The following is a 23,098-nucleotide window of genomic DNA, read 5'->3' as shown; positions in this document are numbered from 1 at the left end:
GCACACCAGAGGTTCCTCCGAGGGTTCCCGCAGTGGGCCTGCCGAAACCGGATGTTCCGAGGTTCCCCTTTTGGGGCCTCAAGTTCAGCCCAGTTCTTCTGGGGCTCTGGATATCGGGGTTCGCCCTGAGGTCTCAATTTCTGGAGCTTTCCACACCGATACCGGGGTTCGCCCTGAGGTCTCCATTTGTGGAGCATTTCACACAGAGTTGCGACTTGAGCTCCCTTTTGAGGGAGCTAAACGTACCGTGTTAGAACCCAAGGTTCCCTTTCTTGGGGTTAAATCCAATATCGCCAGAATCGAGGGTTCCTCTTTGAGGGTCCCCGTCGGTGAGGTACATTCCTCAACCTTCCCACGCTCAGGGTCGTGGTGGTACCAGTTCTGTCGAGGGGGCAAAGAATGCGGTTACGCACCATAGGCATTCGAGTACCGGCTCTGGCGAGGTTCCTCCACTGGAGGCTAATTTTGGGGCAGTACCGAAGATGTCCAGTAAAATTCTAGATCTGCCAGCACCGGCTCGGCCGAGGATCCTTGTTTCAAGGCTAAAATGTCACTTAAGACCCCTGACACTCCTGAGTAGACAGTTGCCTCACTTTCTTCTGTGACGCAGTTCTCCTCAGGTGTTAACAAAATGGTGGCTCAACTGCCGTGGTCTATGGTGGCCATTTTGGATACCTCCCTTACACAAACTTTCACGACAGCAGGTTCTGGGAGGATTCCTTTTGGGGCTGAGCAGTTTTTTCCACGCCATGTGGACAACAAGAACCGGTTCTGCCCATCCATGGATTGGAGTGCTCGGGCACCGCTGCCTCATACAGTCTCGCTTCCCCCTGGTTCTGCACCACTCATTTACGTAGACCCAACCAGTGGTGGGCTGTCCTGGCAACCATTCTTGTTGCGCTAATGGGGGTATGCCCCTCAAGAGCAGCCTCTGCCAGCGCCTAGACCTTTGTTGGAGGATGTTTTTTTTTTTTGTGGAAGTTTCAGACGCTCATGCACTCTGATCCCATGAGGGCGTACTTTAAGGTCCTTTTTAGGGAGTTGTACCCTGCTACACCCGTACCGCCTTTGGCCCCAGCTGACCCTATGCAGGTCCCATTGGTGCCACTTCCTCCACATCTACCTGTTGGACATCCTCCAATGCTTCCTCCTCTGCCTACACTGTCCCCTATAGAAAAAACATTGGGTGCGCCACTAGACAACACTTTAACAACTGAGGCACCAAGTGCAGTGGATCAGTCTTCTGTTCCCGCTTCACTGAATGCTGACCCGGACAGTGATGAACAGCCCAGCTCCATCAGATCATTTCATGACCGGGTGCTGGATATGATGAACTTGCTTGATATTCCAGTACCTGAGGCCCCCGCTCTACAGGAGGGGGGTGCTTTCTGGAGCTTTTCCCCCTACCACTGCAGGAGCGCACCGGCTTGTTCCTCCAGAAGGACGTCTTGACCGAGCCCCGTAAAGTTTGGTACGAACTCCATACCGGGCTCCATCTCCACAAGAGGATTGACGCTCGATAAAAGCTTCATGCCTCAGAAGATCTAGCCTTGTCTGCTTGTCTGCTCCCATAGTCGACGGTGGTGGCAGCTGCCACTCTCCAGTTCAAGCCGGCATCCGCATCCTCCACTGCAGCGACCCAAATCCTCTCCAAGGAGGATAAACTTATGGACGCCATTGGCAAGAAAGTATTTTCCAATTCGGCGCTTCGCCAAGCTAACACCGAGCATATCCTGGCAGCAGCCAATCTTAGGCTCTGGAAGTAGCTAGCTGATTTCCAAGAATGTGTTCCTGCCGATAGGTTAGACGACTTCAAAGCTGACTTGTCGGACGCCAAGTTGTTGGCACAGGTTTTACTGGAATCTGTGACACATCACGTGGATACCTCAGCTCGAGGTATTCTGGTTTGGTCGATATCTCCCACCAAGCGTGGCTCCATGTGACAAAGTTTTCAAAGGAAGTGCAGGACAAGGTGTTGGACCTTCCTTTTGATGGCAAGGAGTTATTCCATTCCTCCACAAATGAGGAACTCCCAAAGACTAAGGCGAGTACCCAAACTGACGAGTCTTAATCTGTCCTAGCGAAAGATCCAGCTAAGGCCCTTTATACACCGAGGTCAGGGTCCCAAACTCTGTCCTTCCCTGGGTTCAAGGGGTTTCAGGATCATTGTGCGCGCCAATCTGAAGCTCCGATTGGCGTGCCCCATCGTAAGCAACAACGTTAAGGTGGTCGGTTTTTCTCTCGTCCATCAGCCTCCTCTCCAGGGACAGGTAGTCTCCCTGGAGACCCTGGAGACCAAATGATATTTTGAGTTGCACGAGACTCCGGTGGGAGAATGAATCTCATCTCATCTGGAGGCGTGGCAGACCATCACTGAAGACCGATGGGCTTTGTCCATCGCTCGGGCGGGCTTCCACTTGCGCGCCCCCCCCTTACCCCACACTTCAACCCTCCCTTCCAGCACACTGGGTCGCCCTCCCTCAGAGCTGAGGTACCGAAACTTCTAGTCCTCAGGGTGGTGGAGCCTGTTCCCCTCAGGGAGCAAGGGGAGGGCTACTACTGTCTGTTCAGATCCCAAACCCAACCAGGCTGGCCTGCACACTATCCTCGATCTTTCCAAGTTCAATATTTCTCTTCACCAAGAGAAATTCAAAGATGATCATGACTTGCCAAATAAAGTCCTCTCTTCGGAAGGGCGACTGGCTCAGTGTAGTGGACCTTCAGGACGCATACATGCGCATTCTGATATGGAGCCCACATCGGAAATACCTGCGGTTCTCCCTGGGAGAGGACCACTTCCAGTTCTTTGTGCTCCCTTTTGGTCGCGGCGTTGCGTGTCTTTACGAAGAGGTCGGTCATCACAGCTTTCCTCAGACTGCTGGGGATTCATGTATATCCATATTAGGACGATTGGCTCCTGCTCTGTCCTTGCCCACAGACGGCCTTGACCAATCTTCAGTCTCTCCTTCAGCTCCTGTTCCATCTTTGGCTGTCAGTGAATTGGCGGAAATAGTCCACGGCGGTCTCTCAAGATTTGATTTCCGGGGTTTCTGTTGGAATACAGTCAGTACCAGGGTGTTCCTAACGGCAGACAGGATTGCAGACCTGTCGTCCACATGTCGTCTCTTCCTCCAGTCCTCGCACATGATGGCCTGGTGGTTCCAAAGACTTCTGGGTCTCATGGCCTCTTGCGTGCTAGCTCTACCACTTGCACGTCTGAAGATGAGGTGTACTCAGCTGGTTCTTCAGAGCAGTTGGTCTCAGACTACGTACCCGGATTCCAAGATAATCCCAGTTCCATCCTGCATGACAGCGGACCTACAATGGTGGTCTTCGACCAGCAACCTTTCAGTGGTGGCCTCCCACCAGGAGCCCTGCCCACAAGTGACTGTTACCATGGACTCCTCCCTTCTAGGGTGGGGAGCGATGCTAGGTCACCTGGAAGTATTCGACATGTGGATGCTTCAGGACAGGCAGTTCCATCTCAGTTATCTGGAACTCCTGGCTATTTCTCTGGCGCTCAGAGCTTTTCAACTGTCTATCACCAACAAGGTAGTCCGTATTCGCACAGACCATTCTGTGGCGATGTTTTACATCAACAAGCAGGGTGGCACCAAGTCACTTCTCCTTGTGGACCTATCCATACAAATTTGGGACTGGGCCATCCAGCACAAGGTCTAACGCCAGGCTGTACGTATCCCGGGTCACATCAATGTGACTGCAGACTCACTCAGCAGCCAGCTACGAGTGGGAATTGAACAGCGATGTTCTCCAACATGTTCTCCAAGAGTGGCCCTCTTTGCGACGTTCTCAAACAGGAAACTTCCTCTTTATGCATCCAGGGACGGCCTCGGAGCGTCCTCACTGGGAGACGCACTCGAGATTCCGTGGCACAACAGGAAGGCTTATGCTTTGCCTCCATTGCCTCCGATTCATCAGTCCCTCTGCAAGCTCAGGGGCACATTGAATTGCACTCTCCTCTTCATAGCTCCTTGGTGGCAAGAGAGATTTTGGTTATCGGAACTTCAGCATCTGTTGAGTCTTCCTCCGATCAGCTTGCCGCTGATTCCCAATGATATTCACCAGAGCGATCACCAGCTGTGGCATCCCTCCGCACAATAGTTAAGCTTGGCGGCCTGGTGCCTGAATTCAGAGCTTTAGAGCAATTTAATCTGCCTGAGGACAATATGCTTTTTATCCAAGCGGCCAGAAAACCACCGACGAGGGCTCGATATAGGAGCAAATTGCTCTGTTTTTGCCACTGGTGCTTAGCTAAACCGCTTGACCACAGGCACGTTACAGTTGACACTGTTTTATCATTCGTGTCTCACCTCGCAGCTTCCGGCATTCATGTTCTGTCTTGCAGAACTTATTTTTCTGCCATTGCGGCCTACCTGTCCACGGACAGCTGTTTTTTTCACTGACTAACCCGGTCATTAGAAGACATTTTGCGGGTGGTCTTCACCTCTTCCCGCCGGTGCGCACACCTCATCCGAAATGGGATTTGAATGTGGTCTTCACTGCGTTATGCCATTAGCCATTTGATCCCATGGCCACTACCGATCTTAAATACCTCTCCTGGAAGGTCACTTTTCTGATCGCAGTGACATCGGCAATGCGCTTAAGTGAGCTCCAAGCTCTTTCCGTGGAACATCATCCATTCCTCAGTTTCCAAAAGGATAAGATTGTGCTTCGCACTAATACTTCCTTCCTGCCTAAGGTGGTTACCGATTTTCATTTGAACCAATCGATCTCCTTACCTGTTTTTTTTCCTAATCCGGCATCGGATGCCGAGAGAGTTTTACACAGTTTGGACGAGTGAACTCAGGATCTCTTCACAACTTTGTCACATTCGGAGACCTGAAAGGGAAACCGGCTTTCAAAGCAACTATCTCCCGATGGATAGCCTCATGTATTTCAGAAGCCTATCCCATTCAAAGCTTTCAACCCCCGAAAGGCATCTATGCTTATCTGGTATGTGGCAAAGCGGCTGCTGTTGCCTTCCAAAAATATGTGCCTTGGAAGTCCATTGTCAAGGCGGCTACTTGGGCCTCCCCATCAGCTTTCTGTAGGCATTACTGCTTCGACCTGAGCTCCAGGGCTGATAGCCAATTCGGCCAGGCTGTTCTTAAGAACTTATTCCAGTTAAGGGGTTTATCCATCCACTCGTACTAACTGTGGTGCGTGCTTGGGAATCTCCCACAAGTATGAAGGAAAGGGGATGGGATGTAGGAGTATAACAAAGTTACTCACCATAGTGACTATCTTGCTCCTAGTGCCCTTTCCTACATATGCCCGCCTGCCATGCCCCTCTAAAAAGTATCCTCTATTATAGCTTAAATGGTCTCAGACCTGGCGATAGAAAAGGACTGAAGGGCACTGCGCGGGGCGGAGCTCAGGAGGGCGAGGTTACGGCAACGTGCTATGGCCCCACGTAAAAATAGGACAAACATTCTAAATTTGATGCTTTTTGACAAAAGTGCTCCGGTCCCGTCCAAAAGGACAGAATGTCCCACAAGTATAGAGGAAAGGGGACTATGGACTATGGACTATGGACTATGGACTGATGGTCACTACGGTGAGTAACTTAGTTAATTCTCTTGTGATCTAACTGCACCCGCTGCGTTGCCTAACGTTGTGAAACACCTCACTCCAGGAGTCTTAACCATTCAACTCACTTTCCGCAATCTATGCTAGCTCCCTTGCTAACCCTCACGCGAATACAGTTATCTATGACCCGAGCTAAAACACCCAACCCACAGAAATACCTTATTTACATAACTTTTGTCATCGAAGCCCTCAAGTCAATAGTCCAAATTATTCACCAGAACCATTTACCTCGAAGACCGAATGTGCACTAAAAATAGAAAAGGGACTTCTACCTCTGCGCCCGGCCCTACTCACTATAATACTACCAAACAATACTAGATGATACTAAACAATACTCCATACCCTCCCTCACACCCGCAGTTGCCGTTAGACTGGGTCAATACTTGCACTCTGTGGTTTGCTAGTGCTGCTTGACTGCCGGCTCCCCGTCAAGGCTCTTGCCTCCCCGTCCTGGTCTGCCTGGACAACTCGCTGACTTCGGGCAGGATGATTTCTAGGGGGCTCCTGACGACCTGTAAACGGGCACACGCTTTCCCGTCTTTTCGAAATATGCGACGGAGTCGACCTGGTGCCGGGCTGGCTCAGCCGACCATCCCTCTGCTAGCAACTTGTTGGGACAAACTCCCAGGTATGCCAGAGGGCCACTAGGAGTTCACGGAATCTCAGAAGGCCCAACACCTTCCACAGGACAAACGGAGGACTCGGTCAACGGAAAGTTCAAACTGCAGTTTAATGTCAAATAAAACCAACAGGGATCATCACAAGGACAGAAGAAATCCGTGGACGTCTCAACAACTTCTGGCTCGCAGGGCAGTTGTGTACCCTAATGACATCAGCGTGATGCTACAACCTGGGCCGTACTCCAGAAAACCTATCGCCCTTTGGTATTGCCCGCAAGGAGCCTAATAACCTTATATGATCGCCTATATGTGTTATTCTACTGTTTCTGCCATGTCAGGTGGCTGGCCTGGCCCATCCCCAAGTCACTATCTATAACAGTGTTGCAGTGCAAGGGTCTTACCATTGGTTCTTGGCCGTTGCTACCCACTCCTAGGATACTGAACTGTGATTGGCTAGAGCTGACATCCCCAGGCATGGGAACTGCATAGGTTCTCAGCTCTTGGTGTACCTTTTCAAGGTAACAAGAGTGACTGTGTCTGCATTGTAACTTGTGTGAACCACCTTAGTCTATACGAGTGCTCTTCTGCTCAGTGCAACACTTGTCCCACATTGTGGTATCTTTGTTGCAAGCTTCTGTCTGGTAGCCTGAGATCGGCTCCCTTTCTCAGCGCTGGTTGCTGTCCATTGTCTGCATCGGCAGGGTTACGTGTTCCAAGACCATGATTTAGAGCTGTGCAGCTCTGAATTATGAGGAATTATTTGCATTTACTGCAGCTGGGGCTACTGTCGTTCAGGGAATGCAATGTCATCTGTATCTGGTAGCCTTGGCAGGGGGTCCTGTCTCAAACGTTCTGCTCTTGCCCAGCCTGAATTCAGCTCAGCTTGATCCTCGCTGAGAGGCCTGTGGCCTGCTGTAATTTTCCTTAACCATAATGCGGTTTATACAATGTTTGTGCTATTCTATATTCTCCATAGGTTAGTCACACTTGGTTCCGTCAGGTCCCATAGGTGCTCCTGCGGTTCCATAAGGTTATTTGTGTGTAAGCATCTGCAAGCTCTGTTCAGGATCTCTTACTCTTGCGGTTTCTGAATTGCTGTGTCTAGCTAGTGGCAAAATAATAAAAGCAATGACAGTATGTCTACGTATCTGTCCTCTATAGAACTGTACGCTTGTGTTCTTTGTGTATTCGAGTGTGTTTGTGTCCCGAAGTGCAGATGGCACGTGTGCTTCATGTCTAACGCTGCTAAGTCGTGGTGCCTCTATCGACGTCAGGAATATGGCTTCTTGGCGCTTTAATCAATACTGTCAATTGAGCTCTCTTTAGTTGCAGCCTGGGGCTCCTCGTCCATTCTGGGGTAGATTTGGGCTGTCTGAGGGGATATCTCTCAACATACTTATCTATCATTGGAGCACTAGGAATTGGTCCAAAATAGTATGGGCGATTTCGTTCTCTCCTGGCCTTCTTCCGCGTCATGTATCTTAGAGGAGAAGGGAGGAGGGGGTAAACTTCCCCATCCCTCTTCACTGATAGCACTGTAGAGGAGGAGTTGAGTACCCCCACCCAAAGCTCCTCTCCCGTGATGCCTATATGTTGGGAGCCAGAATGTAAAACACGTGCATTGCCAGTAAGAATACCTATACCGAAGAGAATCCTGGAAGTAAGATTTCCATTGAGGAAGCCGTACATGCTTCCATGACAATATGATGGCCATTTGAATGAAATCCCTGAGGAAGAGGGAAAAGCAAGTGAGAAAGCAGATTGGTGATGTCATGAAAAACAGAATTGACGCACACAGAAGAGATGCAGAAGACGAGAGAACATAAAGATTCTATAAGCACTAAGTTCAGGGTGTTAAAGATGAGCAACATTTCGGGCTCGAGATGATGTTCATGCTACAGAAATAATGAAGAAGTTATTGAATAATTTTATAAGTGTACAAAAGCAGTAACACAAGTAGACAAAGTAATCTTTAAACGCTGGCTATGTAGTAAATAGATTGCGCCAATGCGCCAACGTATCGTATATACATGAGAAGTATAGGGACTATGGATGATTCCACAATGCGCTTTAGCAGAGCTGGATTCCGTTTTCAGTATGTCGCTGTTAGAAATCGAAAACTCAAGCATGGAGGTGGATCAAAGAAAGGCTTGGTTTGATCAACACCAAGAAGCCAAGACCATCTTGGGCCTGGGTGTGCGCACAAACAATTACAGAACGTGTGAAAGAACAAAACTCATGTCTCTAGTGAGAGGCGAGAACATTGAAGACGTCGGAGCTTCATCAAATTGTATTTTTAATGCAGTAAGACTTGAAACCGTGGTCTACAGTCACGTGGTCAGACGAAAATAGACACTATGATGAACTGTATCGAAACCGAGAAGACTGAGTATGCTATACTCCCTCATATTCTTCACAGAGAACATTTCCAGGGCTGAGTTCAAAGTCTTAATTCACTAGTAGACAGCAAGTGTGATGATGGATGCCAGGGCTAATTGGTGGGAAGCTAGGGTTGTGGCCAGCCCACTGGCACCTGGATGCCAGCCAGCGTGCTGCTTACGCATGTGGAATATTACATAGGGGTACAAGGGTGCCAACCAATTGTAGAGGGACACGTAATGGAAAGCCCTATAGTTTGTATAACCAATGGGACGTTGTGTATTTGACGTTTGTAGTGACCAGCACTAGAGGGCTTAGTTGCCCACTTGATGTTAGAGACCCAATCACTTTCCCTGACCAGTATGGAACATATACCTAGATGCTCCTTGTAAGCCTATCACCATTCCAAGAAGGTTTTTGTAGTTTGCAACATAGATTGACGTCAACAGTGACAAGTTTGTAGTACATAACCTGATTTTTTTTTGTGTTGAATTGAGTGTGAGGATCGAGCAAACGTGTTGATGTTCGTTGTAACTCCCTGTTTTAGATAATTGATATTAAAACGGTCGCATTTTGCCAACTTCCTGAGTTAGATTATTGATGTTTGAGTAATATTCTGCATCCCCATCTGTCTACAAGTATTGCTATCTCATCTTAAAGGGCTGGGTTGGCTGTCCCAATTCACCACAACTGCTGCTGCACCTCCCAAACTCTGTCGTTCACCCAGGAGGGTGGCTGGTATCCTTGAAATACAAAAGAGGTTTGACACTTCTCTCTGGCTGGGCTTCGTTGTGCAACCTTCAAGGCCCTTCGGAGGTGACGATCTCTCGCCCTGGAAGAACTGCTCCTTCTCGTGCACCGCCTTGCTCAGTGACTCAGAGTTCCACCTTTTAACCATGTGGGGAGAGCTAATAGTTTTCAGGTGTTTGTGATTAAGATCAAGTGCCTGACCCTGCCTAATCTTATTAGTGGGACATGTCCAATGTATTGCATGGGTAGTACTCCTTTTAGCCTGAAATCTCCTCTTCCTCGGCACAGTGTTTGTGTAGGAAAGAGGGGGGCATCGAGGAAGTTGGAATATCCTATAAAATAGGATGGGACAGGGGTATTTGAAAAGGGGATGCCATGTCGCGCCATCAGGCGTTCCTCCCCCACTCCCAGGGGACCCCTCACCCAGGTGATCATCCCGCACTTGTCCACTCCTATGGTCTGGATCCAAAGGCGATGGCCGTGCCCTGGCCGCCAGAATAAGGGATCCCCCGGGGTTTAGGCAGTGAAACGCCCTCTGGCTTTTCACAACAAGAAGACGCCACCAGTCAAAGGGCACACAGAAATAATCAAAATAATGCACTAACTTTTTTGAAAGCTAATAACACAAAAACCACAGAAGAAACTTAACAGTCGTGCCACTCGTGCACCTCCTTTACAAACACAGACCTTCCATGGAAGCTCTTTCATGTCACCAAGAGAACCAGTGATGCTGGTCTCAGTTGCTCAAATATACTTTAAAATCAGGAGTAGACCGCTGTGGTTGCCTTCTCCTATACCATTGTGTATGGGCCTCCCACCTGGACACGCTGAACAAGAGGGCTTGCATCACTGCACCTACGGTATGGCCCACATCTGGGTACAACAGGGATCCCAGCACTGTATTGGAAACTTGCTATTTTGTGTTTGCATGAAGGCTTTGCTGCTAAGGCAAACCGTACCTTTTGTACTATGCCCAGCATTATCTTGCAAACTGTCATGAATACTGTGTGAAACCAGAAGGTGTCTCACCCAATAGTCCCCTGGGATTTGTCATCCAGGTGGCCAGGACACAGCCATCGCTTTTGGATCCAGTTCCTGGAGGAACACCTGGATGAGGGGGTCTTGTGGAAGATGGACAGAGGATGGTGAGAGGCAATATCCCTTTCCCTAGAACGCCTTTGCCCCATCCTACCAGGTAGGATATTTAGTTGAGTTGGGGAGAGCGATACAAGAGCAGCCTTTGTTGAAGCCAAGGTTGCAAGCAGCAACATTGTATGGCAAGTGCTGGAACGAACAATGTTACGCGTGTAATTAGAAACGCAAGTAAAGTTGAACTGCTGATGAGTGACTGAACTTAAATGGGGTCTGGCATGGATTCACATGCTCATGAATATTCCCCGTCATCAGGCCGGGAATCCTCGGTAAAGAAAAAAATCAGTATCAGTTTCGTTTCTGATCTGTCTTTCTTAGTAGTAACCAATCACTGATCTCTGGGTCATACTGCCCCCAGCCAATGACTGCCCTCTCCCTAAGCCCCTCCCCTGGCAGCCATCCTCAGATTTTTACCGCACGTTCAAGTGTTGGGAGTCCTCGTGCTTTAGCCCTCGTGCTTTTACTGCGTTTTCGCGCTTTTTCAGGAGATTTTTCTCATTTTTTCGGTCAAACGAGCCTCAAGCTCCACCGTTTCTACTTCTGATAACGGGGACCCGTTTCGGAATTCTTCTATGCCCCTCAAGGGTGAAGTTTTCGTCGAGTTACGCTTCTTGGAGGATTCCAGAAGATCTGTGGCCTACCTCAACGGACATGGCCCAGGACAAGGGAAGCTCGACGCCCGGATCCAAGCTATAGAGGAGCTGCCCAGGATGTGGATTGCAAAATGTTTTCAAGGAGGACGAGCATTTGAGATGCCTCTACTGCCTTCATGAGGACAAGACGCACGTGGAGAAGGACTGCGCGTTCTGCAAGAACCTGTCGGAACGTACCAAACAAGATCGTCGTTCCCGCCTCGCCGCCTGGCTGGAGAAGGGCACAGCAGGTGAGAAGGCAAAGAAAGTCTAAGCAGTCTTCTAAGTCCTGTGAGGGCGCCCCGGCGACGGGGGCCCAACAGAAGGCCAAGCACCGTGAGTCTGAGGGCACCGGGAGCGCCGAAAGGTCGGGCTCCTCTGCTGCCAGGCAGGGCGCGACTTCCCAGGCACGATCAACCACGAGCCAGCGCTCTGGTTCGTGGTAGAGGAAGTCTGAGAACCCGGGTAAGCTTCTGGAGAGGCCCCGGCCGATCTCGAAGGGAGCCGAGGGGGAGCGAGGCGATGACCCTCCCCCCAAAGCGAAGGCCCAGGACGCGCCTAAGGTGGTGAGGGCCTTGATCCATCTGGCAAAGGCCTCTGTCGAGGTTGTCGCAGCGGCCCTGGCGAAGCCGGCAGAGGCTACGCCAGTGGAGGCGGCTTCGGGGCCCAGAGTTTCCCTGCCACCACAGAGGGAATCCTCTTTCCAGACCATCGTTAAGACCCCCGTGAAGACCCCGGCGCAAAAAGAGGGAGGGGCTGGTGGCCATTACGGACTCGGATTCAGCCTCCGAGGAGGATCCAATGGAAACCGTGAAAGGCCTCAACGAGAGATTCATAGGCCTCAACGAAAGGTTCCAGAAGGTTCGATCCCAGGGGAAGGTTCCCGCTGATGTGATCGAATATAGCGACGATGGCGACGTCCAGGGCCCAGTGGAGCACCCCGACGGAGGATCCAGAACCAGGACTGTCGGGAAGCCCTCCTAACAAGCGGAGGAGAGTCCACCCCGCTCCGCACTTCTTGCCCGCGAGGCCTGCGGACCCCTCATCCCCCTCGCCGGACCCTCAGGAGGATACAGCGACGGATACAGGGACGGACGGCGGCAATGATACAACGGACATCCCTTCATCACCCCCACCTCGGGCCCCTCCGTCCGACAAAATTGGATCTTTTCACGCCATGATAGCCAGGACATCCGAGCTCTTCCAGCTCTGCCCTGAGGAATAGAAAAAGGAAGGTTTTCTTTACCAACGGCGGGAGGCCAAGAGAAAGACGGTCCTCGCGGTGCCGTTCCTCGACGACATCTGGGACGAGGGGCTGGCTATCTTTAAGAACCATTCCACGACACCCGCCAAAAGGGACAGGTAGGAGAAAAAGTACCGGGTCCCCGATGCCGCCCCCTTGTGCCTCAGGGCCCAGCCCACGCCGGACTCTGTCATCTCGGCAGCAGCCAAGAAGAAGGCAGCGAGTGCGGCGGCTTCAACTTCCACTTCCCCGCCAGACAGCGAGGGCAAGAAGTTGGACTCCATGGGACGACGAGTCATCTCATCGGCGGCGACGACGATTAGGCGGCCAATGCTTTAGCGATTGTGGCCCGTTACGACAGGGAGCTTTGGTTCCAGATAGCTCCGCTGTCAGACTTCCTACCGGACGACAAGAGGGTGGAGGCCCTACAGATTCTGCAGGAAGGTGAGGTGGCGGCGGATCACGCCATAACGGTGGCAACGGACATTGCCGATACCGGATTTCGCCAACTGGGCAACAGGATTTGCCTCCGATGACGAGGATGGTTCAGGGCGACAGACTTTCGCCAGGACGTCCAGACCAGAGTGTTGGACATGCCGTTCGATGGCAACAACCTGTTTGGAAAGACGGTGGATGAGTCCCTCCAGGCCATGAAGACACACGGAAACAGCCCGAGCCCTAGGAGTCCTTCAGCAACGGCGGCCCTTTCGGAGCTCTGGAGGCAGAAGGGGAGCCTCCAAGGGATCCAGCGGTGGCTCTTCTACTTACCGCCAGGTGGCTTGCTCCTTGTCCCAGGAGGCCTACAGGGGCCGCGGCAAGCAAGGAGGGTCTCGCCGCCATCGGCAAGGAGGCCAAGGCGGCAAGACCCCTTCCAAGCAGGACTGAACTGACCATAGTGTCGTGCCCCCACCGAAGCACCCCGGTGGGAGGCCGGCTGACGAAGTTTGTCAGCATGTGGGAGTCCATCTCCACCGACCGTTGGGTGCTGGACACCCTGGCCCGTGGACACTCACTAGAATTTCAAAAGAAGTGCCCTTGCATTCCTCCCGTGGCCAGGAAGGAGAATCACGTCCCTCAACTGCTGTTGGAGGTAAGGGCGATGCTCAAGAAAGGTGCCATCGAGCTTTTCCCCAAGAGGCTCCGGGGCTCCGGAGTATACTCAAGATACTTCCTCGTCAGAAAGAAGACAGGCGGTTGGCGCCCCATCCTGGACCTGCGTCGGTTGAACAAGTACATCAAGGCACAGAAATTCAGGATGGTCACCCTCCAGCATGTGCTGGGACAGCTGGAGGAGGGCGACTTCCTATCGTCACTGGACCTGGAGGATGCTTACTTCCACATCCCCATTCTAAAAAGACACAAAGTTCCTCAGATTCGTAGTCCAGGGCCGTCACTACCAATTCAGAGCCCTGCCGTTCGGATTAAAGTCAGCACCCAGAGTGTTCACCAAGTACCTCGCACCTGTGGTGGCGCGGCTGTGCCTGCAAGGGATCCACGCCTACCCCTACCTGGACGACTGGCTAATCCGTGCAAGGTCAAGAGAACTTGCCGTCGAACACACGGCGAGGACCATCCGCCTGCTCACGGAGCTGGGATTCGCCATCAACTACCCCAATCCCATCTGGTCCCGTCGCAGGTGGCACGGTTTCTGGGAGCGAAGCTCGATACAGTGAAGCGATTGGCATCTCCGTTGGAAGAAAGGACGAAGGCCATTTTGGGCAAAGTGCAGCGCCTGTTAGCCACTCATGTGGCCAGAGTGAGGTCCATAAAGTCCCTCCTCGGGATGATGTCCTCATGCATCTACCTGGTGCCCCTTTTCAGACTTCGGATGCGACCGCTACAAGAGTTCCTCGGCGCCCGCTGGATTCAAGCAGCGGGCAGCTTCGAGGACAGAATCCCGCTCGACGAGGAGTTCTGTCGGGCGATTCTATGGTGGGGTGCCTGTGCGCACCTCACGGCAGACATGGACTTTCAGGCCCCGGCGTATCAGGAGACGGTAACGACGGACACCTCCCTGGAGGGATGGGGGGCCCACACCGGAGATCTCCACACAAGAGGCCTCTGGCTCCTGGAGGCAAGGTCTCTCCACATCAACATCCTGGAGCTATGAGCCGTGTTCTGGGCGCTCAAATCGTTCCTTCCGTCCCTCAAGGACAAAGTGGTGAGGATCTTCACCGACAACACCACCACAATGTTCTACATCCGGAAGCAGGGAGGTACCAGATCCCCAGCCCTGTCCAAAGAGGCCCAGGATCTGTGGCACTGTGCCGTCGCCCAGGGGATGTTTCTGGTTCCCTTCCACCTGGCAGGAATAAAAACCATTGCCGACTCACTCAGCAGGGAGTTGTGCTTGTGCCACGAGTGGGAACTACGCCAGGACCAGGTGGATCGGCTCTTTCAACGGTGGGGCAAACCCCAGATTGACCTGTTTGCGACGGCGACGAACTCCAAGTGCCAGAGGTTCGCCAGCAGGTTCGCACAACCGAGGAGCATGGGCGATGCTTTCTCGTTCCCTTGGGACGGCCTGTTCCTGTACGCGTTCCCTCCGTTGCCGTTGCTGCTCCGTCTCATCGACCAGCTCAAGAGGTCCAGGTGCAGAATGATCCTCGTCGCACCGGCGTGGCCGAGACAGATCTGGTTCCCGGACCTTCTGGACTTGTCAGCGTCCCCACCTATCAAGCTGGCGACGGACGCGGTTCTTCTCTCCAGAGAAGGAGGCGCCATTCTTCATCACGACCCGGAGTCGCTGAACTTGCAGGCTTGGCTCCTGCAGCACTAGAGTTTGGAGGATACGATATCCCGGCTGACCGCAGAGAGGTTCTTGCAAAAGCCAGGGCGTCCTCAACTCTCAAATGCTATGGACGTAAGTGGAAGAGGTTCTCTGTCTGGTGCCGTGCACAGAAGATTAACACTCTGCGGATTACGGCCCCTCAAGTATTGCCATACCTACTGTCGCTGGCCAAAGCTGGACTGGCTCACGCCTCCATCAAGATACATCTGGCTGCCATCTCCCGATACACCAGAACTACAGGACGGGCGTCCTTGTGGTCTCATCGCCTGGTGAAGGAATTTATGAAGGGACTATTCCGATCGTTCCCACCGGTGAAGGCGCCCGCCCCGGCGTGGAAGCTCAACATGGTGCTGACCAGGCTCATGGGAGCCCCCATTTGAGCCTATGCACTCGGCGCCGTTGAAATTCCTGTCGTGGAAGACAGCATTTCTCGTGGCCATCACCTCCGCACGACGAGTGGGAGAGATCCAGACCGCATCTTGCAAGCCTCCATACTTGACATTTCACGACACGAGGGTGGTGCTGAGGACGCACCCCTCCTTTATGCCCAAGGTGCCGTCGGACTTCCACCTCAACGAGCCCTTGGTGTTGCCAGTTTTCTTCCCGTCGCCTTCGTCTCCGGCCGAGAGGACTTTGCACTCGCTGGATGTGGCTAGAGCGCTGAAGTTCTACGTGGACCGCACAAAGAGTTTTCGGATGACATCACAGCTGTTTGTGAACTTTGGACCTGTGAATCAAGGGAAGGCTCTCTCGAAGGCTTCCATTTCCAGATGGCTCTCCGGCTGCATCATGCACTGTCACCGGTTGGCAAACCGACCGCTGCCCGGCCGTCCGAGAGCCCATTCGACCAGAGCGATAGCTGCTACCACAGCGTTCCTGTCTGGTGTGCCCCTGCTGGACATCTGCAGGGCTGCTACGTGGAGGTCGGCGCACACCTTCACAAGATTCTACTGCGTCGATCGGACTCCAGGGAGGAGTCCAGGGTCGGCCAAGCAGTGCTGGGCAACCTGTTCGCTTAAGGTGATCCTGGTGAGGAGGTAAGAGATGCTTAATATTGAGTTGTTGTATTGCTTAATGTTGAGCCTGTTGCCACCTCCCGTGGTTGTGCATGTGTATACTGCTATGTATTCTTATATTCATGAGCATGTGAATCCATGCCAGACCCCATGCTGGAGAAGGAACAAGTTACTTACCTGTAACTGTTGTTCTCCAGCATGGATCTGGCATGGATTCACATGCGAACCCTCCCTCCTTCCCCTCTGCGGCTCTTCACTTGGTCATACTGCCACTTTACGTGCTACCAAATATGAGGATGGCTGCCAGGGGAGGGGCTTATGGAGAGGGCGGTCATTGGCTGGGGGCAGTATGACCCAGAGATCAGTGATTGGTTACTACTAAGAAAGACAGATCAGAAACGAAACTGATTTTTTTCTTTACCGAGGATTCCCGGCCTGACGGGGAATATTCATGAGCATGTGAATCCATGCCAGACCCATGCTTGAGAACAACAGCTACAGGTAAGTAACTTGTTCCTTTGACGGAGTGGTCCGGCACTGCGTGGGTGCTGAATCATAGGTCTCTGTAAGGTATCTAGCTGAAAAGTGGCAAAAGTGAGAAAAAGGTTATATCAAGAAGAGAACAAGTAATTGTGAATCGAAGTGGTCCTGCAACGAGTCATGCAAAATCCTGCGCGCAGTCGCAAGTCTTCGATTTTGATGAAGTAGAGAAAGTTTGAAAAAGTAGATAAGTTTGGTCCGAACCCAGCAGAGGGAGACTGAATTGAAGTTTTTGTGCTGAAGTGGGACTGAGCCCGACAGAGGGGGACCCAGAGTTAACAGTAAATCACCCGAGAAGTTGTATATGTGAAATCCTAAGTAGAAAGGAACTTTAATGTTTGTCGTGTTGCATCAGGCCCTCTGAAATAAGAGACTTTGAATGGCAAAGAGACTTTGGTACAGAAGGCCCTGATGTTGAGGTTTTGAACTGCATCATCGTGCTAGAGAAGCCAGAGAGTGGGCTAAGCTCGAGTGTGCTGCCTTATCCTGTGCTGAAAACGTGGGTAAGGGAACCCAACGGCTTGAATATCCTGATAAATCATTTCTTCGACACTTTTCTTTTGCATAACATTGTTTCCCACACTATTTGTATTTAGAAGTAAGGATTGGCAATAGGTTTATTAGTATAGGCCCTTTTATTTTGACAGACTAGGACTGCTATTATTTGATGGTCGTAGTTTGCTCGCATCTTTAGAATTAGGTTTAGATGGGCATTTTTTTCAAACCCAATTGAAGTTCAATAAACACCCTTGAACTGTGATCAGTTGTCTGTCTTACTGTTTGATATCATGCCTTCCTTACAATACCCACTAACTAGCTCCTTCTCAATCGCACTCACTCACCACGTGCTGACCAACCACGCAAACAGAAATAGCCAGAACCACATCTCTCAAACCACCATGCAAAGCACAATGACTGGTTCAAAAAAGTCAAACACCAGACATACCATCCAGAAATACTAGACCTCTGATATACAACTCAAACCCCACCCAGTAAGCACAGTCACCAGTTACTCCTGGTTCTACTCAAAGCAATGACTAAGCATAACACCTTGTCTTTCCCTCTTCTCCCCTAACCAATCCCAACCCCCTTCCATTTCAGATCCAGAAGAGCCTCTGGCGACCATGGAAATGGCAGCAGTGTGTGGTATAAATCAACATAACCTGACATAACATTTCAAGCTGACGGTTGGTGATGTTTTCCCACGGAAGGTTTTTAAAGCTCAAGGGGGAAGTAACATTGGTCATAACTAAATGGCAATTTAAAACTACTTTCCACCATGAATCTGGGGTTCTTCCATGGTGCTTCCCTCAAATGATATATTGTGCAGTTTAAAGCACATTAAGCTAGTACAATAGGGTGAGCTTAATGAAATGTTAAGCACAATTGACGTAGTATTTTGTCCGCAGTGGGTGTTGGGGAAATGTAGTGGAAAATGATGCTTGACCACCTTAAACACAGAGGCCAGGGTGGCCTACAACAATTTCGATCAAATTCACACTAATGCGGGAACCCAGCTATGGTGGAAGGCCTTGAAGGCTCTCACTGTGAAGGCAAAAATAACTGACAAGTGTTGAAGTCCACTATCCCAGACCGCCTTGAGCCAACTATCCATTCCGAGGGTCTTGCAAGTGGCAACACTTTTCCCACCTTGCGTGCCTCCTTAAGGGAAACCTGCATCATGCATGTAAGCAAATAAGCATCTCTGGTTACACAGGTCAGAGAGCTTTTAGTGTTGAGCCTCGTTTTATTCTTTGGTTAGGTCCCTCTAGGATTTAGGGTCCGGCATAGCTGTGTATATGCCCAGGAGGAAAAAAACGTGGGTGCGATGTTGGAGTGAGGGTGCAGAATAGTGTCCAATCAAGTCAACTGGACTTCAGCAGACCTTTCATCAAAAAGCTGTTGCCACAGCCTATCACTTAACAAGTTGTCTTCAAGATGAAAATCATTCATGTGGGACACCCAGAAGAGAAGATGCACAGCTCAACGCTGTCGGGGACCACACTGTTTTTTACTTTTGGGGATGAGGAGCAGAAAATGAGGAATTGTGGTGCTTGATTAGAAGAAAGCATTACAAATCTCGTTTACAGAAGGCAGTCTGGCATTACTCTACAGCAGGGGTCTGCAACCTGTGGCTCTCCAGATGTTTTCAACTACAACCTCCATGATCCCTAAACATGGATTTTGCTGCCTATGGCTGATGGGAGTTGTAGTCCAAGGCAGCAATATTTGCTCTGTGAATAAACCGCTATTTTTCCTTATTTCAGATGGGCTACATGGAAATGGGTTCACACATTTATTAGGCATTATTGTTTTAGACTGTATTGGCTACCAGGTAGGTCAGGGTTCCTGCATAACATGTTTAATTGAGCCAAGAGAGCTCTAAATGTCTTTATTACTCCTTTCACTAATTGCCCTCTAATAGGGCTTGCCGCTTATAAGAAGGGCAAACCAAATTACGCTGCTAGTATGAAAATGTGCATATCAATATGCTGGTTTTTCTCTAGGGGGTATACTTATCTTTTTCCATCAGTGCTTGTGTCCGTCAGTATTGTATGGTCTGGAGGCGCTGGGCCTAAAGGATGTGAAATGGCTGAATACTATGGAGGGTTTTTTCTGGCACACTATTTCTGGCCTACTGCGCTGAACCCTGATTGAGTATATCCGCCTTGAGCTAGGTTTGCTTTCCTTGAAGGCCGTGCTACTGAAGCGCAGAGGAGAGCTCTTCTTGAAAGCCAAAACATCTCTTTTGTGTCCCATTTTGGGGAATTTAGGAGCTTTCTTCAACCTGAATACCGCAGGTAAAACTCGAGACCCTTTCACCATGCTGATGAGAGATCTGTGTGATGTGTTAAACTGGTTCCCTGATTTCAAACAATGTAATAATTATTCTACTCTAAGGGGGTGGGGGGCATTACAGAGGAGGCTGTCTAGATGGTAGTGGGGGAGAATTATGAACACCTGATGAAGCTACGTAATCCCCCCCCCCCCCCACGTGGCGCAGGTGGTACATAGTTATATGAAACCCCAATCCTACCTAGTGAAATGTCCAGATCTAGTGTGTCATTTCCGTTTGCAGCCACATTCAAACCAATAACCTTTACGGGCTACCTGTGGGACAAAATGGAAGTTACACCCAGATGTATGCTTTTGCAGAATTTGCCAAGTACAGACTAGCAAAGAAACCATTAAACATCTCTTTGCTGAATATCCGCGTTTTGGCCCTGTATACATGACCATCTTATGTAAAATGTTGCATAACTACGCCTCAATTAAATCGCCAGAATTTTGGGTTTACTTCCTCGATACAGAATCTACTGCAGCGCACATAGCACATTTTAGAGTATGGCAGAATATGCGGAAATATTTGGGTGGAAATTTGTAATATCCCTGACACTTGTATTTTTCTATTTTTGTAAAATAGATTTGACTACATTTTAATAGAGTAACGTTTAATATTAAATGTGTATTGCTGTTCTTAAAAATGTAAAATAATGAATGCAAAGATGTTTGTGATGTGATTTGTTACTCAAAATGTGATTGTTTATTTAAGATTGAATTGTAAACGTTTCTTTGGAACTAAGTAGTGTCATAAATAAATACATACTAAATAAATAGATGGGGCTTGCAGTTTAAGGCTGCTGGAATCTGATTCGCCAGAATGACATGGCCACTTCCTCTTTGGGGTGTGGCTTGCTGCCGCAAGCATGGATTTTCTGATTAATAACAAAAATCCAATGATGGAGAAGAAAATGGTACTTGTAGTCCTAATAGTTCTTTATTGATAGATGATTGGGGCAACATATTGCAAAGACCCCTTCTAAATTTGTACAATATTAAGGTTGGTGGTGGCAGTGTTTGGAGGTGCGGGTGTTCTCTGTGCAAACAGGAGTGGCTACATGTCTCATGTCTCGTTATTCCTAGACAAGCAAACGGGCACAGAAAGTGCTGGTTATGTTGTTTTTCTATTTTTATGTGCGTTAAATTAGGCTTTTGACTGCTCGTAGGGACCTAGCATGGTGTCGGGTGTTAAGTGTATGCTCCTAGTTTGGGCAGACCATGTTGGAAAACAGTTATGGTTTCATTGTTTCCTGGACATCGTGCTAAAATCTCTCCATTGTAACCTACGCTTGACAGTCCTTTTGCGAGTAGGATTGAGGAAGATAATCCAGGCAGTAGCTCTTGCTCTGTTATTCCCTCGTGAACAGAGAAGTGGCTCAGCTAAACAGTGATATGTAGGCCAGGCTGTGGTTATAATTGGAATTGGGAAACACACTCCACTGTCAGGTTCCTTCACTTGTAACCCTACTTTGGTGCAAAACTGTATCTGGACATCAAGCGTATCAGTGAAGGCTTGAAGTACAGGAGTTACTACAATAAGCGACTTTCATTTTGCACCTTGCCAGGGCTGGTTGCAAGTATTTTTCTCTGTGAGTCCATTTATCGTCCACCACAGTTTAGAGTTTCCATTGTAGAAATATTTATTTATAGTTTCATTTTGCCTTAGTTTTGTAATGCTGCAAATCAAACTTCCTTAATGTACATAAACACATATGTGGGAATTTAATTGAATCCCTTTAAGCCTAAGTATGCGTGTGAGATGACATTTTCACTGTGGAAGATCACTTTTCTAGTGTCTAGTATGTAGGGTTGGATAAACTGCCTTAATCAGAAAAACTAGAACAAGGTTTTTTTTTTCTCATTACTTCGGTTTCCTGCTTGAAAAAAGTGCTGCAATTTTTAAACCGCCTTCTGATAGCATAGTCTACTGCAACCCCACCAGGATATTGTACAGCCCAAAAGAGCTCTATTCCGGTTTCCTAGGGTCCTCTCTACATGAAGACCAGTGCTACCACGGCCCCCTTAAACTCGATGCGCATAATATATGGCATACATTTGCAAGGCAACATGACGACTTCTAAATCTTATGAATCTGGGAAAGGGAAAGTTACTCACCTTTTAAAAAGTAGTCGCCCCGCAAGGCATGTCCGCCCCAGCGTCGGGATGACCATCCCTTTCTATCCTTCCTGAGAGAATAAGAAATCTATATCTGAACCGCAGAATACAAACGGATATATTATGCGGTTACATGCATTGTGGGACGCCATTCATAAATTCGTTCATAAACCTACACATTGAGTCCTTTTTCCAGAAGACTTTCAAATGCGCTTTTTTTTTGTTTGAATTTGTTGGTATTCTGGTATCCAGAATACGGGCAGGGAATTACTACAAAGCTTTCGAGTAGGATACTCTTGCTAGTGCACAGGATACATTTTCTTTTCTTATGCACAGATTTTAAATGTAACTTTTATTTTTTCTTGTCCTAGGCGAAAGAGCGAGAATTGGAGCTGAAAAATGCCTGGTCGGAAAACAAACTTAGCAGGCGCCAGACCCAAGCCAAGTATGGATTTTAGGGTGTCTGTTTTGCTTCCAGGTTGGATTTGGTATTAACGACCCAAACCTGCTCCCTGGATTCAGCTATTCCACCTCGAGGCGCTTAATCAGACAGTGTTTTCCAACATGGATGTGTGGTGTGTGCGGGCACAATCCTCTTTCTTTGAAAGCTGTTTGTGGCTAACAGTTTGTTTGATCCACAGCTCCGACCATGATGCAAGTCCTAATTGTGGAAAATTGAGAGGCACTGAGAAACACTTTTGTGTAAATAGAGACTGATTTATGAACTGGAAGTTCTAGGATAAATTTGATATGGGACCTGTCTGAAAGCATCAAGGACGAGCACACGGATGTCTTCGGCCTCTTGATAAATGGACTACTAGGATGCTGGTTTTATTTTGCTTTTGTTATATGGTTCCCATTTTTAGGCGTAGACTTTAAAATGTGTTGAAAGAAAACCGCAGTTATGTCACCGCTTTCCTTGAACGTTGTGTTAGCAGGTGCTATTTTCATGCTCATTTGCTCTCTGCAATACCTGAAATCAAAAGTATTTATCCTTTTTTTAAATAAAAAACTAATTTCAACTCCTGATTTCGGAGACACGTAATGCGTCCTTACAGGTCGAGATTTCCTAATGTTTTTTTAATTAGCTCTTAATACTCCGGGTGTAATCTGTAGCTGTTTTCTTGATTACCACAGGGAACCTCTTATTTTCTATAAGGCTAGCATTGTCCATTCAGAAAAGTTGTAATAAAAAACGAAATCTAACCCGTCTCTGTATTTGCAGGGGGGAAGCATGTAATGTTGTTTCTCATGAAGGTACATTTAAATTCACTGTATTCCCTTTTATAGGTGCAGGCCTGAATGTTAATCTCAAGCAATAATTTTGTTTTCCTAACTATTTTGGGTATGCAGTCAGAGAACTGACAGGCACTGATGTTTTTCCACTGCTATGTTAATGTTGCCAGTCT

General features: G+C 49.2%; 1 protein-coding gene across 2 annotated transcripts in view; it reads left to right on the top strand.

Moving 5' to 3' along the window:
• The window catches only part of PRCC (proline rich mitotic checkpoint control factor), a 433,632-nt gene extending 410,737 nt beyond the window's left edge, over positions 1–22,895 (top strand). For both annotated transcript variants that reach the window (XM_069604586.1, XM_069604588.1), the window contains exon 7: positions 22,061–22,895. In XM_069604586.1, coding sequence (XP_069460687.1) covers positions 22,061–22,147 — 87 coding nt within the window. In that variant the 3' untranslated portion in view covers positions 22,148–22,895. The remainder of the gene's footprint in view (positions 1–22,060) is intronic.
• Positions 22,896–23,098: the final 203 nt, after the last annotated feature.

Source organism: Ambystoma mexicanum, chromosome 1p, assembly GCF_040938575.1.
Source record: "Ambystoma mexicanum isolate Mex_15411 chromosome 1p, UKY_AmexF1_1, whole genome shotgun sequence".
Classification (NCBI taxonomy): Eukaryota; Metazoa; Chordata; class Amphibia; order Caudata; family Ambystomatidae; genus Ambystoma; species Ambystoma mexicanum.
This window is presented reverse-complemented; position numbering and strand designations above follow the sequence as displayed.